Genomic DNA, 14,428 nt, shown 5'->3' on the forward strand with positions numbered 1-14,428 from the left:
CTACCAATTACTTCTCTAGACAATTTGAGGAATCCAACTATTGATCCAGGCATCAAACAATCAAAGTATTAGAACCCTAGCATGCATACTAAGTAGGCCTCCAAAGCACACAAACATAGAATTCATCAATGAGAAATCGGTAAACAAAACCTCAACTTTATTAATTGGAAAACAAATTGAATATCAAAGCATGTTATGGATCATGTCTAGGGGCTTCAACTGCCCCCTAACTACTGGAAATTTAGTTACACATAATGGAATCAAAAACACAAAATAATGAAAAAGGGAGGAAGAAGAAGAGAAAGAGAGCTGCTGCAGATTGATCTCCTTTTATATGCTTAGAGGTTAGGAAATCCAAAACCTAAAAGAATTAGGGTTCACGTGCTTAGGTGGAGTTTTCCTATTGGCGTTTGAACTTGATGACTCGTTCCAACCATTCACATCATGCCATTTGTCCATCATAAGTCAGAATATGAAGCACAAACTCGTCCTGGGGCTTCTTGGTGTGATTTGGGCCTCGAAACATAAATTCCCGTCCAACCTCAAATTCACGCGCAGCCTGAGATCGGCCATAACTTCCTTTAGAAAAATGATATTGACAAGCCGTAAAAAAATTCGGAAACTAGACATCCGAGGCTATCCATCAATATAAAGATCATTCTCTGGATCGTTCTGAGCTGGTCTCAGTGCTCTATCGAAGTTGACTGATCTGCACAGGCAGATTTGCCGATTTTGCTTTTTAATCCCTCTTTTACTTCTTTTCTCCTTCTTTGCTCCAAGATACCTATAAAACAAATAAACAACGTAAATAACTAGAAAATACACTAAACTAACAAAGAAAGTATGGAGATTAACGTTATTAACATCGCATAATTATGCTCCCATCAATAATATATTAAATACTATAAATTAATTATTGTTAATGACCTAACTCTCTTAATGTCTCAAATAATAATTTTTAAACACTTCTTGAACTAATAGAACTAAAAAATCACAACGCCATTTTTTAACGATTTTTCAAAGTCAAAAAACAAGAAAGCTCATAAACGAATTTGGTTTGACGTTTCAGTGTTCTATCAATTGAAACAAATTTTCAAAATTATATTCTATGAGTACTAAAATTTATGGATGAATGTAGCAGAAAGTCAAGACTGATGCTTGCTCATAAATGACCCAATGTAGGTGTTACATATTTTCTACAACCTTAGGGCCCATGAAACCCACTAAATATTTTATAGTCCATTCAACACTCTTTCTCTCTCTCTGTCTTGGTCAAATAGTTCATATAACCTTGTGGCTAAGCTACCTCTTTATATATTTGTAGATCTAGAATTCTATGGGAAATAAAGACAAATATAAAATTGTATACCAAGGTAGAATTAGCACCTCATGATGGGAAAGATAATATACTCTTTATTCAGGAAAAGTGAGCTACAAACCCACTAGAACTCTAGTTCGACATTATAATTCAAATTAGTCAACAACTTCAGTATAAGTGCTCATCAAAGTCATTAAAAGCAGTTGTCCATGTGTTTGACGAACTCTTCAAAATCAACTAGTCCATCTTGGTTCGTGTCCACTGCCTTGATCATCCTCTGGCATTCCTCCAATCCAAACTTCCCCTTCAAACCCAAATTGCACAAAACTCTCTGCAAATCAGCTGCGCCTATAAGTCCATCTCTGTTCTCATCAAACACATCAAAGGCTTCCTTTACCTCCTCCAAGCTTGGCTCCGCCTCACTAAATACTCTTGAAACCAACTCTGCCCCAACCATGTCTTCATTAGTAATAACATCATCTCCCTCATCTTCGTAGCATAGTCCGAGCCTTCCCATCACCATCTTCACTTCTTCTTTGCCTAGCAACTTTTCGTCTTGTCGACCTTTGTTGCATTGCAGGGGCTGATCAGGGGTTGGTAGTAGTAGTACTTGAGCCTCAGAATAGTTTAGGTGATTTTTGGTTTTGGTCCAGAGCTTCAACAAGGGTTGGAACAGTCCTAGAAAATAGAGGGAGCCCGGTTGAGCTGTGGCTGCTAGTATGTCCTCCATTGATTGATAACTAAGAGATCGAAGAAGCGGAAGTGTGTAAAGGTTATGTTGGTGATCTAAGTAAGCACAGATTGGAAACTGTAATTATATATATCAAAGAAAGGAGATCGGTCTATGCTTGAAGCGCAAGGTCTTTAACTTTCTTGAGGGGGAAATCATGCACAAGATGATTGCACAAGAAATTTACTAAAAGCTAGCTTGTCGGACCTGGAGCAAAGTACATGAAATTGGGGTATTTAAAGAGGTCTCAAATATCCCTTGTAGAATGAGGACTGTAAATATAAAATTCCTTCGTGATGTAGGAATTACTAATTTCCTTCCCTTCCAAGTATTATGAAGTGGATATGGTTAAGGTTCACATCTATATAATTAATAGAAGAAAAAGTGTACTAACTCCATCATCTATTATATCTTTTGGGACTCTATATTCTGTTCTCCTGTGTTTCCTAGCTTTTAGAAGTTTCCTAGTCTAACATATAAGAGCGTGACTATTCTTCCTGGACAATTCCAAAAGCAGTCTGGAGTTTCCAGGAAAATAATGGAGACAACCACCCTTCGGCTACACAATGACTTTAGCTCAAAACAGCATGACCAAGACTTCTTCTGCTTTCTATAATATGGGCCAAGCAAGGATTGGGAGAGCCTGCAAATGTTAAGTTTTCTTGTGGACTAAGCTTTATTTTAAATGGACAAGTCTCAAGATACAATTTCAAATCCCTTTTAATTTTGAGTCTTCCGGACGGTACTATTGGTGAAATCAGGTCTCAATTTTTTTTTTATTCAATAGCTCCGACCCGAAAGATATGCATGGATGTAATAAACTGAGTTAAAGGAGAAACAAGAGGGATCTCTACACAGTAGTAACTTCAATCTCTTCCTATAAATACAACCAATGATAATTTTGAACAGAATCAAGTTTAGAAGGAGTTTTTCTTTGTTATTTGAATTCTTTTTTTTATATATCCTCTATATATTGACCCTGTAAACTTCATATCAGTTAACTATAATTTTCCTAGCATATCTGTTATCTTTTCCTTCTTTTATTGTATTTGTAACTTTGTTTCCAAACGTTTTCTTAATTTTTTCCCACTCCCCAGACCAAGAAAAGTTATATTCCATATTGCCATTTCCTTGGCTGGAAAAGAAAAGAAAAGTTTTCTTAAGGTACACTTTCCACTTTTTCCCGGGAAAAGAACCTTTTCTTCTCAAACATTTTCCAAGCACTTACTGGTGGCTCAGACCAAAAAAAAAAAAGCACTTGCTAGTGGCACTACAGGGAGAATAAATGGATAATGATGAATCCAACATGAATTTCTTTTCCACTAATTAGGAGCCAAGTTAAAGGTGTATCTTAGTACTTTGGGTCTTCGATATCTTTTTTATTTATTTTTCAATCACATGGTGTACTCAAAAATTTTCTAGGCCCAGAGACTAATCCGTGCTCTGGGGATCTTGTCAGAACGCTTCCTCCCCCCTGGCCACCAAGAATATATTGGGATTTAACTCCAATAAGCGTCAGCAGGATTCCAACCCGGATGTGGGGGTTCCACACCTGGAGGCTCTTACAAACTCGACCACCTGTGGTGGTTGGTTCTTCGATATCTAATTCAAGGACCTTTAGAATAGTCCTCCTACTCATGAGAAAGAGAAAAGGAAAAAACAACAAAAAGTGAAAATGGGGCATGGGTTTTTATTAGGCTTGCCATTTGGTTTAGTAATTATCGACCCGACCAAATATCAATCGATATTTTAAATTTGGTAAACCGACTTTTTGGTAATTGAAACAGATAAAAGTGAAATCGAATATTACCTAAAAAGTTTGTTTAGTTTTGATAAATACCGAATCTACACGTTATCTAAATATTAGCTATATATATTCTAATTTTCAGTACACATACATGTATATTAAGAAATGTAAACATAATTATTTTCATAATAGTATTAACATTATGGGAAAAACTTATAAACAGTACCTGAACTACGGGTCACTAATAACTTTCGTACCTCAACTTCAAAAACTATCATAATGGTACCCAGATTATCTAACACGACCTAACATTCATACATGTCGTTCACTTCACCGTTAACGGTGTTAACTTTGCAAGGGTAAATCTGTCATTCCACTTGCAGGAGGAGAGAAAAAAAAAAAAAAAAAAAAAAAAAAAAAAAAGGATGAACAGTACCCATGGTGTGAAGGAGAAGAGAAATGAACAGTGGAATGACAGAATTACCCTTACAAAGTTAACACCGTTAACGGCGAAGTGGACGGCATGTATGAATGTTAGGTCGTGTTAGATAATCTGGGTACCATTGTGATAGTTTTGAAAACTTGGGTACAAAAATTCGGAGTCGGCCATAGGTTGGGTACTGTTTGTATTTTTTTCCCTAACATTATTATTAATACTAGATCAATAGTATATGTATTTTAAGTAACTTGATAAAAGATCGTTAAATGACTAGTTTTATTGAAGAGAATTTATATTGGGACCTCTTAATCTGCTCGCTAGACCTCTCTCAATTTTTAATTATTCAATGACATATATATCCTTATACAAAAAGACTGTTAAAGACAACAAACTAATAAGGAAAATATTTTTTTTCTCTGCAAAGATTTATAATAATGGAAATACATTTACAATACTTTAATTATTCTTTTTCATTTTAGTTCTCATTTCATATTTCTCCTTTTCTTTGTTTATAAAAGCTTTTAAAAAAGAAAAAATCAAGAGAAAATGCATTCAAAATTACTTGGCAAATTATATCTCTACTACTATAAAGCCAGGCGTGGTCTTTGGTGTCAAAAGCTTCACCAATTTTTTGAAGTCCCTAAATTGCCTACTACAAATACAAAGTTCAGCAAAATAAAAGATATGAAGAGGGTTATTATTGTAAAAGACCAAAAAAGATGATAGTAAATATAAGGACTAAATACTGTTTAGTCCTTGAACTTTTGCCCTAAAAACACTTCAGTCCCTGGCCTTCTAATTTCACACGTTTAGTCCTTGTACTTCAAAATTTCAGACCAATAGGTCATTTCCGTTACTCTCGGTCCAAAAACGCTGTTAAATTGCTGACATGGCACTCCTTCTGCTGCAAAAAGTCAATTATACCCTCACCTTTTTTTTTCCCCCTCAATTTAATTTTTTCTCTGTTTTTTGTTTAATTTTTAATTTTTCTCTATTTTTAGGTTTCTTCTTACCCACTCTCCAAAACTCCCAACCTCTTCTCTCTCCGAACAACCACCTCCCAACCATCAAAACCCAGAAATTTTACATGTTCTTGAACCATATCCAAATAAGAAAGGGAAAAAAAAAAACTGCAACAATTCTTCTCCCAAACCCAGATCGATTAGGCAAAAAGAAAAGAAAACCAAAACGATTCCATCAACAACCCATGAGCTCCATCCAAACCCTGCTCAAAACCTTCTTCAAAAATCCCAGTACCAACAAATCCCAATCCCAGGCCAAACAGCTCCATGCCCCAATCCCCACTGTCATCACCAACGCCATAGCTCTGCCGCCCAAAACCTTAATTCCCCACTTCTCCAATAGCCATCTCTCAAATCTCATTTCCTTCATTTGAATCAACCCTTCTACAAATCCATCCATTCCAATTCTCATACGCATTTCTCTGCTCCTCCATGAAAATACTATCCCAAATCGACTGGATACACCTGCTGACCCGATTGCTTTCGAATTAACTCATCATTATCCAAATCCGAATTGAACTCCTACCCAACACAATCTGAAGCCCTTGTGGAGCTAGAAAGTCACCGAATTTAGAGCCGGAGCCCTGAGAATTTGACGTTGCACCAAACCCTAGCCCCAAATTGGAATTTGACCCGAGATCATCGCCGTCGTCACCTTCGATCTCCAGTTCAGTCATGAACGGATCGGAACCCGACACGAGGACGCAGTCGCTAGGGGATGATCAGAAGAGGCGCGTCGGTCGAAGAGATCGTTGACGAAGCAGATGACGTCATAGTCAGAATCGGAGGCGGCATCAGAGAAGAAGTCACCGTCGGAGCTGCTGGAATCGATGGGATAGGCAAAGGGGTTGAAGTTGTGATGGGTGCACCACCAGCGAGTCAGGTTGGTTTGGTGGCTCTAGGTCGCTAGGTAGGTGGCTCTGGGTCGCCAGATTTTCTGAAAATCTTGAAAGGTTTTAGCTCGGACGCTCCTTCGGGTTGGAGACGGAGGGGGTTGTGTGGAGGTTTCTGGAGGAGAGAGAGAGGAGATGAGATAAAAAGAAAGAAAGGGAAAATTAAAAAAAAAAAGTGAAAAGAATAAATTTTGAAAAAAAATAATAAAAAAAAGTAAGTGAGGGTAAGATAGACATTTTGCCTCAAAATGACTGCCATGTCAGCAATTTAACAGCGTTTTTAGACGGAAAGTAACGGAAATGACCTATAGGTCTGAAATTTTGAAGTACAAGGACTAAACTTGTGAAATTAGAAGGGCAAGGACTGAAGTGTTTTTAGGGCAAAAGTTCAAGGACTAAACAGTATTTAGTCCTAAATATAAATACGGAATAAAACTATGATATAAAGGTTTTTCTTTTGAGGATCATAAAATGGAGGATAGAGAGACCTCATGTAAACTAACCAAATAAGTTTGTGAAGCGGCATAAAAGACAAAAATAAATAATAAAAGAACAGAGCTTGAACAAATTAATATTGCAACCTATCTAAATTTCAGCATGCAACCATAAACCATAAAAATTAAGCTTTGAAAATCCATAATTAAGCATGAAATAGTAGGCTTGAAAAACCCCTGATAAATTTATGTTAATTAGTTACACTTGTAAAAGTAAAAATGGATTGGAATTGGTCTACTCATTTCATTCATAACCCCTTTATATAGGGATAAGATTACAACGGAAACATCAATTACATTGATGATACTAAATGCTGATTGAGCTGTGATTTGTAATTGCTTGATCCCCTCTTCGTCAGTTTCTTTGACGAAGGCACATAATGTGCTTTTCCTCTAACACTCCCCCTTGTGCCAAGTCAAAGACGAAATGGTGCATGAGTTGTTGACTCACAAAAAACCTTGCCAAGTAACAATAAAAACCCTGTGGGACAAAAATAAAACTTGGTCGAAGGAAAAGAGCACAACGCACCTTCTACATTTGAGAATGACATGTGTGTGTTAGACTCCCCCTGACGTCTACACCTCCCCCTGATCGTTACATTAATCAAGTGAGCTTGGAAAGTCTTCGCATTCATATGCTTTTCACATGTTTCTCAAATGTGGCCTTAGGCAGTGATTTGGTGAACAAATCTGCCACATTCTCCTCAGACCTTACTTGATTCACTTGAATCTTGAGGAGGGTCTGTTGTTGCTGATTGTAGAACAACTTTGGCGATATGTGTTTTGTGTTATCACCCTTAATATAACCTAGCTTCATCTGTTCGATGCAAGCTTCATTGTGTTCATAAATGCAAGTAGGCTCTTCAGTGGTAGAACTCAAACCACTAATCCCTCGAATATGTGCAATGATAGTTCTTAACCATACACACTCACGAACCGCCTCATGTACAACAATAATCTCTGAGTGGTTTGAGGAGGTAGCCACAAGGGTTTGCTTGGTTGATCTCCAAGATATTGCCGTGTTCCCATTCGTAAATACATAACCAGTTTGGAAACGATCTTGATGTGGGTCAGAGACTTACCCAGTATCAGCAAAACCGACCAAAACGTCATTTGGCGTTTTAGTGTAGGGAGTGGCGCTTTCGCCATCAACACTTCCTTTAGGGATTGTAGTTCCATCTACGGTCCCTCTTGTCTCTCTGTAGGGAAAGAACAGTCCCAAGTCAATGGTTCCTTTTAGGTATCGAAAATGTTCTTGATACCATTCCAATGACGCTGCGTTGGCGCTGAGCTAAATCTAGCTAACAAGTTCACTGAGAATGCAATGTCTGGTCGAGTAAATTGGGCTAAGTACAATAATGCGCCTATTGCACTTAGATAGGGAATTTTAGCTCCCAACACCTTTTCGTCATCTTCCTTTGGACGAAATGGATCTTTCCTTGCATCCAAACTTCGACCGATCATGGGAGTGCTAGCAGGATGTGCTTTGTCCATGTTATTTTGCCTGACCTTTGGACATATGCAGACTAGTGGATTAGTATTCCACAAACTCGGTGTTCTAGTTCAAGGCCTAGACAGAATCGAGTTTTCCCAAGATCTTTCATCTCAAATTCAGATTTCAAGTAGCTCGCGGTTTCTCTTATTTCATCAAGAGTACCTATTATGTTCATATCATCGACATATACTGCTACAATTGCAAATCCGGAACTTGTTTTCTTTATGAATACGCAGGGGCATAATTCATCGTTCTTATATCCCTTCCCAATCAAGTAGTCACTTAGACGGGTATACCACATCTGTCTGGATTGTTTCAATCCGTAAAGTGAGCGTTTCAACCTAGTTGCAAACGCACTCCGTGGTTTAGAGTCACTTGGCTTGGGTAATGTAAGGCCATCAGGTACTTTCTTATATATCTCTGAATCTAGATCCCCATAGAGATATGCAGTAATCACATCCATGAGCTGCATTTCCAGTCCTTCAGAAATTACTAAGCTAACTAAGTAGCGGAACGTTATAACGTCCATTACGGGAGAGTATGTCTCCTCGTAGTCAATTCCAGGGCGTTGTGAGAAACCTTGCACCACAAGGCGAGCCTTGTACCTCAGGACTTCATTCTTCTCATTACGCTTTCTGATAAAGACTCATTTATGTCCTACAGGCTTTACACTTGGTGGGGTTAGCACTACCTAACCAAATACCTGTCTCTTTGTCAGAGAATCTAATTCTACCTGGATTGATTCTTTTCATTTAGGCCAATATGCTCTTTGTTGACATTTTTCAACAGAGCGTGGTTCGATATCATCGTGCTCTATGATTCCTTGAGCAACAGTACATATCATCAATGTGTATGGAAGATCTTTCTATCAACTCATACGCACTCTCGTAATCCTTTGAGATTTCTTTGTTCTCTGGAATCATTTTTAACATCGGAGCGTCCTCCAGTATTGATTCATGGACATAACTATAATCAGAGATAATCTCATGAGAGGGATTCTATACATTGATGATTGGTTTGTGCCTTACTCACCCTCTTCTTCCTTGGGTGAGTGTCAATCGAACCAAGTGACCTCCCCCTCTTCCTTGGGGAGCCACGGCCTCAACCACACCTCCACTAAGTGCGGTTGCAGTGCCTCTATCTGCGGCACCGTGCCCCTTGTTGGGGACTTCTAACCTTGCAGGCACATTTGCAGCTGGTATATGTGATCTCGTCACTTTTACGATATCAGTAAACGTATCAGGCATCGAATCCGCTACGTTCTGAAGATCAATTATTCTTTTCACTTCACTTTCACATTGTGAAGTGCGGGGATCAAAATGAGACTGAGTGGGGACAAACCACGACAATTCCTGTCGTTCCCTTGGAAAATCCTTTTTCCTATCTCCCCCTAACGACGGGAAGACTGTTTTATCAAAGTGACAATCCGCAAATCTAGCGGTAGAGAGATCGCCTGTCAAGGGTTCCAAATAGCGGATAATTGTTGGGGATTCGTATCCAACATAAATACTTAATTGTCTCTGAGGACCCAGTGTAGTGCGCTGTGGGGGCGCAATAGGCACATATACTACGCAACCAAATATGCGTAAGTGTGAAATGTCAGGTTCATATCCAGTTACCAACTGGTACGCAGAAAATGGTTGGCTAGCGGTGGGTCTGAAACGAATAAGTAAAGCTGCGTGCAATATTGCATAACCCCATGCAGATATAGGCAGGTTGGTGCGCATAACCAATGCCCTAGCCACCATCTGTAGCCTTTTGATGGTGGCTTCTACGAAACCATTTTGTGTATGCACATGGGGTACAGCATGTTCTACATCGATCCAAATAGATATGCAATAATCATCAAATGCTTTTGATGTAAACTCTCCAGCATTATCAAGCCTTATATACTTGATAGGGTGATCAGGGTGGTGAGCCCTTAAACGTATAATCTGTGCAAGGAGTATTGCAGCATTTCTTGTGGACTATAAAACGACATGTGACCAGATTGTCGAAGCATCCACCAAAACCATAAAGTATTTGAATGGTCCGCATTCTGGATGGATAGGTCCACAGACATTTCTTTGTATCCTTTGTAAGAATGGAATGTTTTGTTTTATATCTTTAGCATAGGAAGGTCTCAATCCTGTTTTTACTAAAGAGCAGGTTTTGCAAAACGAGTGATATGCCTTTGAAATATTCAATGAGGCATAATGGGAGGGAGGTAGTGCTTCTGGTACTTCAGAAGGCAATGACTGCATTTGAGCAATACTAGAACCGGCACCTTGCAGTGTGGCGGATTTTTCTCCCATTTTTCACTCGAAAGAAGGGATGTCCGTGTGAGTTCTTTAAAAATACGGATCATCATGTCACGACCTCGGTGCCATAGGCGGTCATGCAAAAGCCTGTATGAGTCAGTGTCCCACATTTCATTGTTGGTGACAATATAGGATTTCAATGATCCAAATCGTAGGGAGGTACAGTCCACTAGATTGACTCATAAGTTTCTCTAAGATGTGTTTCCTTCCACAGTCATTAGATGTAATATCAAGGTATTCAGTTCCATTCTCACAGTGTGTTTTTATTGGATAATCGTTGGCACAAATAGCTTTGAAACATTAACAAGGTTCGATTAGCTCTTGGTGCATATAGAGCGTCTGTGACTTGAAATGTTGCGCCATTAGGCAGCAAAAATTTGGCAGTTCCTCGCCATTTTATTAGTTTTGATAATCCAATCATCGTAGTCACAGAGGAATTATAGGCTACTAGTTCAATGAATAATTGCCTATTTCTTAATATTGTGTGGGTAGTCCCACTATCATCTAAGCACTCAAGTTCTCCTCCATTTATTCCTACAAATAAATGGGAGGTATTTAGAAAATATAACTCATATTCTTTAGAGTATTTCTATTTGCGTAGAATGATATTCTTTTCATTCTAATAATTTTTCTCTAGATGTATGCTTTACATCTTTATAGTGCTATGTCGAACCATGTAAATATGTGTAGTAAATAAATTTGAATAAATTCAGTGCTTCAGAATAAAATTCAAAATTTATTAATAAGCCAACGATAATCAAATCAAGGTCTTGTTCAGAAATCTTATTCATCAATCCATGATTGAAAATAAACTTTAAGACCAAACAATAGTCTAATTAAAAATGAGGCATTATGCCTACACAACTGTCTTTGGAAAATAAAATGAATAAAGCAGATCAGTCAAGATTGAGAGCATCCATTGACTTAGCAAGTTCCTCTTTGCCATTGGAGTCTGCAACTGTAAGGTTGACGTCTAGGTCATGACTTCCTTCTTCCATATAGTGAGCCACTTGTTCTTTAGACTCTCTATACCTCTTGTAATTGGCTGCTACTCTGTTGTTTGCTTGGCAGTTCTTGTACCAATGCCCAATGAATCCACACCTATAGCATGGTTCATTGTCAACTCTTTCCTTTGGCATCTTGTTTCCATGATCCCCATGTCCCTTTCCACGTGGTGCATTGTTGCCACGTGGGTAGGGATCAACACGTCTAAACCCCCTTGCATTGGAGTTATTTCCATCTTTCATTTTTCCATAATTAGCCTCGGAAATTTTCTTTGTCCCAGTGGGCCTGGCATTGTTATTCAAGAGAATCTTATTTTGTCTCTCAGCCACTTGCAGTAGGCTTATCAACTTATTGAAGGTTGTGATTCTTTTGTTGTCATAATCCAACTGATACTGGTTCGCTAATATAAAAGCTGAATTAGGAAAGGTGGTATGAGTCTTGTAGATCATATCATCTTCTGTGAGTTCCTTTCCACAGAAATTTAGACGTGCTTTTAGGCGCAACATATCCTTGTTGAAGTCATTTACCCTTTTATAGTCAAGCAAGCGGATTTCATTCCACTGAACGGTCAGTTCTGGGAGCAATGTGTCATGAATGTTCCCAAAACGTCCCTTAAGGGCATCCCACAGTTCTTTGGGTGTCTTCAATTGAAAGTATTCCCAACGGAGGCTAGGATCAATATGTCGCCTCAGAAACATTGAGGCATTTGCTTTCACCTTATCAGACGGTCCATCGTCTTTGGGGTCAGTGGGAGTTTTGATGGTGGCAGTGTAGTCTCTTGCCACAAAGGCAGTTTCTACATTGGAAATCCAACGGTGATACTCAAGTCCGTTTGAGTCCAAAATGTCAAACTCAGGTCGAGTTGGATCAGCCATCTACATAAACAAGAGAGAAGAAATAAATTACGCAGTCATAAAGACATCCACGTGAATTATTTTCCAAAAATATGAATTAGATTTCAAGACCAAGATTCGTAATGGTCACACATTTTTTCGATGCTATGTGAAAATACTTTATCACGGTAATGTTGTGTGCACATGAAATTTCATTATCATGGCAAAGCGCAATTTTTGTATATTGCATTCTAAAAATAAGCATAGCACATTTAAACATTGCATATATAAGAAATACAGTACATGGCATGCTCAAATTTCATAAATATACGACAAATTATATACTACACATAATCATAGCAAATTATATAATAATAGCAAGAATATATCATGCATAAAATAAGATGTAAATAATAGTATAATACAAAGCATGCGTAGACATAATTTATATAAGCGTAAATAAAATAAAAACATGCTCAAAATTTCATAAACATTATATAACAATATATATAGATATATATGGCATGCTCAAAAATAAAATATATAATCATGCTTAAAGATAATTATATAAAGCATAAATGACAAAGCATGCTGAAAGTGATTAATATAATCTAACTAAACATGCTCGAAAAATTTATAATAAAAGCATAAACAATAAAATATATAACATGCTCAAGAAAATAAATAATGAGAATCTACCATAGTATGAAATTAAATAAATTAAAGAGAACATACTCGGTTTCGAAAAAAAAATAAAACAATCCTAACGCACGCGCGTGTTGATGCAGGCGTGCGTAGCGATGTTTTTGGGCTTATGAAACTAGGCCGCTTCCTCTCCCTTTTCAGCAGTGGGCTTTGATTTTTTTCTGGTGGCCTGTTTCTTTTTTCAGTTCCTCCTTGTTGTTTTTTTTCTCTGGCCCACAAGGCCTGCTTTTTCTTTTGTTGGGCCGTAGGGCCTGGCTCTTTAGTTGGTTTTTTTTTTTTTTTCAATGTTCTTTCTTCTTCTTCGCTTTTTCTTCCTCTTCTGGTTCTCTGTTCTTCCTTGGCAGAGATGGTGCTGGGGCGCCCAACACTTGCAGGTGCTAGGCCCTGGAGAGAAGGACCGATCTGGGCTAATGATCTGGGCGCAGCGATCGGGTCCAACTGGGTGCTGCAGGTTGTGATGCGGACTGGAGGCGCTGGGCTCTGCAAGTCGGGTTTGCAGGGCGGGGTGATGCCAGGATCTGCACAGGCTGCTGCAAGTCGGGTTGGATGCGCTAGGTGCTGCAGGTGATCGATCCTACTGGGCTGCAGGTGATGTGTGAGGGAGGCGGGGTCTGCACAGAGGTGTGGGTTGGAGGCCGGTCTGGGATCTGCAGCAGGCTGCTAGAGGCTGGAGGATTGCGATCTGTGCTGTTGTAGCAGCGATGGTGGAACCGGGTGGGCTCTACAGGTGGTGTGGGGATTGGCCGTCGGAAGAAGGCGCTGTAGGTCGGCTGATCGATCTGCAAATTTTTTTTTTTTGTTTGGTGGCGGTAGAAGAAGAAAATATTTTTTCTTCTAGGGTTTGTTTCTTTTCGTTAGAAAGAAAACTAGAAAATTAAGAATTTTTTTTCTGTTGGCTATTTGCTCTGAGCGTGCTGATAACGTGTAAAAGTAAAAATGGATTGGAATTGATCTACTCATTTCATTCATAACCCCTTTATATAGGGATAGGATTACAACGGAAACATCAATTACATTGATGATACTAAATGTTGATTGAGCTGTGATTTGTAATTGCTTGATTCGCTCTTCGTCAGTTTCTTTGACGAAGGCACATAATGTGCTTTTCCTCTAACAACACTATTTTTTTCAATAATTATCTTAGTTTTTTTTTTTGAACAATGTCAAGTTTATTTTGTGGTAAATAAATAATTATGGGAGCACTAACTCATCTTTAATGCTCCCAAAAATTTTCTTTTATGAGTAAGGTTAAGTTAGGTATTTGAAAGAGGTTTACTTAGCAAATTTTACTTTTTAAAAAGAAAATAGAAGGTGTAAAGAGATGAGAGGTCAAATGAGCAAATATAGAGGTCCCAATAGAAAAACTCTTTATTGAAATAAACAACTTGATGTCAAATGTAAATAAAGAGAGGTATAATAAGATAAGCAGATGAATACAAAGTTTTTA

At 38.3% G+C, this 14,428-nt stretch overlaps 1 protein-coding gene across 1 annotated transcript; it reads right to left on the minus strand.

The window, feature by feature from the left end:
• Positions 1-765: 765 nt before the first annotated feature.
• LOC112201173 (probable calcium-binding protein CML46) lies at positions 766-2,322 on the minus strand. The gene is made up of 2 exons (XM_024342205.2): positions 1,387-2,322; positions 766-784 (listed from the first exon to the last, which is right to left on the minus strand). The coding sequence occupies exon 1, from the start codon at positions 2,046-2,048 to the stop codon at positions 1,512-1,514; it is 537 nt and encodes a 178-aa protein (XP_024197973.1). The 5' UTR covers positions 2,049-2,322; the 3' UTR covers positions 766-784; positions 1,387-1,511.
• Between the last annotated feature and the right edge of the window lie 12,106 nt (positions 2,323-14,428).

The sequence above is a fragment of the Rosa chinensis genome, chromosome 4, assembly GCF_002994745.2.
Source record: "Rosa chinensis cultivar Old Blush chromosome 4, RchiOBHm-V2, whole genome shotgun sequence".
Lineage (NCBI taxonomy): Eukaryota > Viridiplantae > Streptophyta > Magnoliopsida > Rosales > Rosaceae > Rosa > Rosa chinensis.

Coding starts and splice junctions, on each gene's coding strand:
- LOC112201173 (XM_024342205.2), bottom strand. CDS start 2,048: ATGGAGGACATACTAGCAGCCACAGCTCAACCGGGCTCCCTCTATTTT.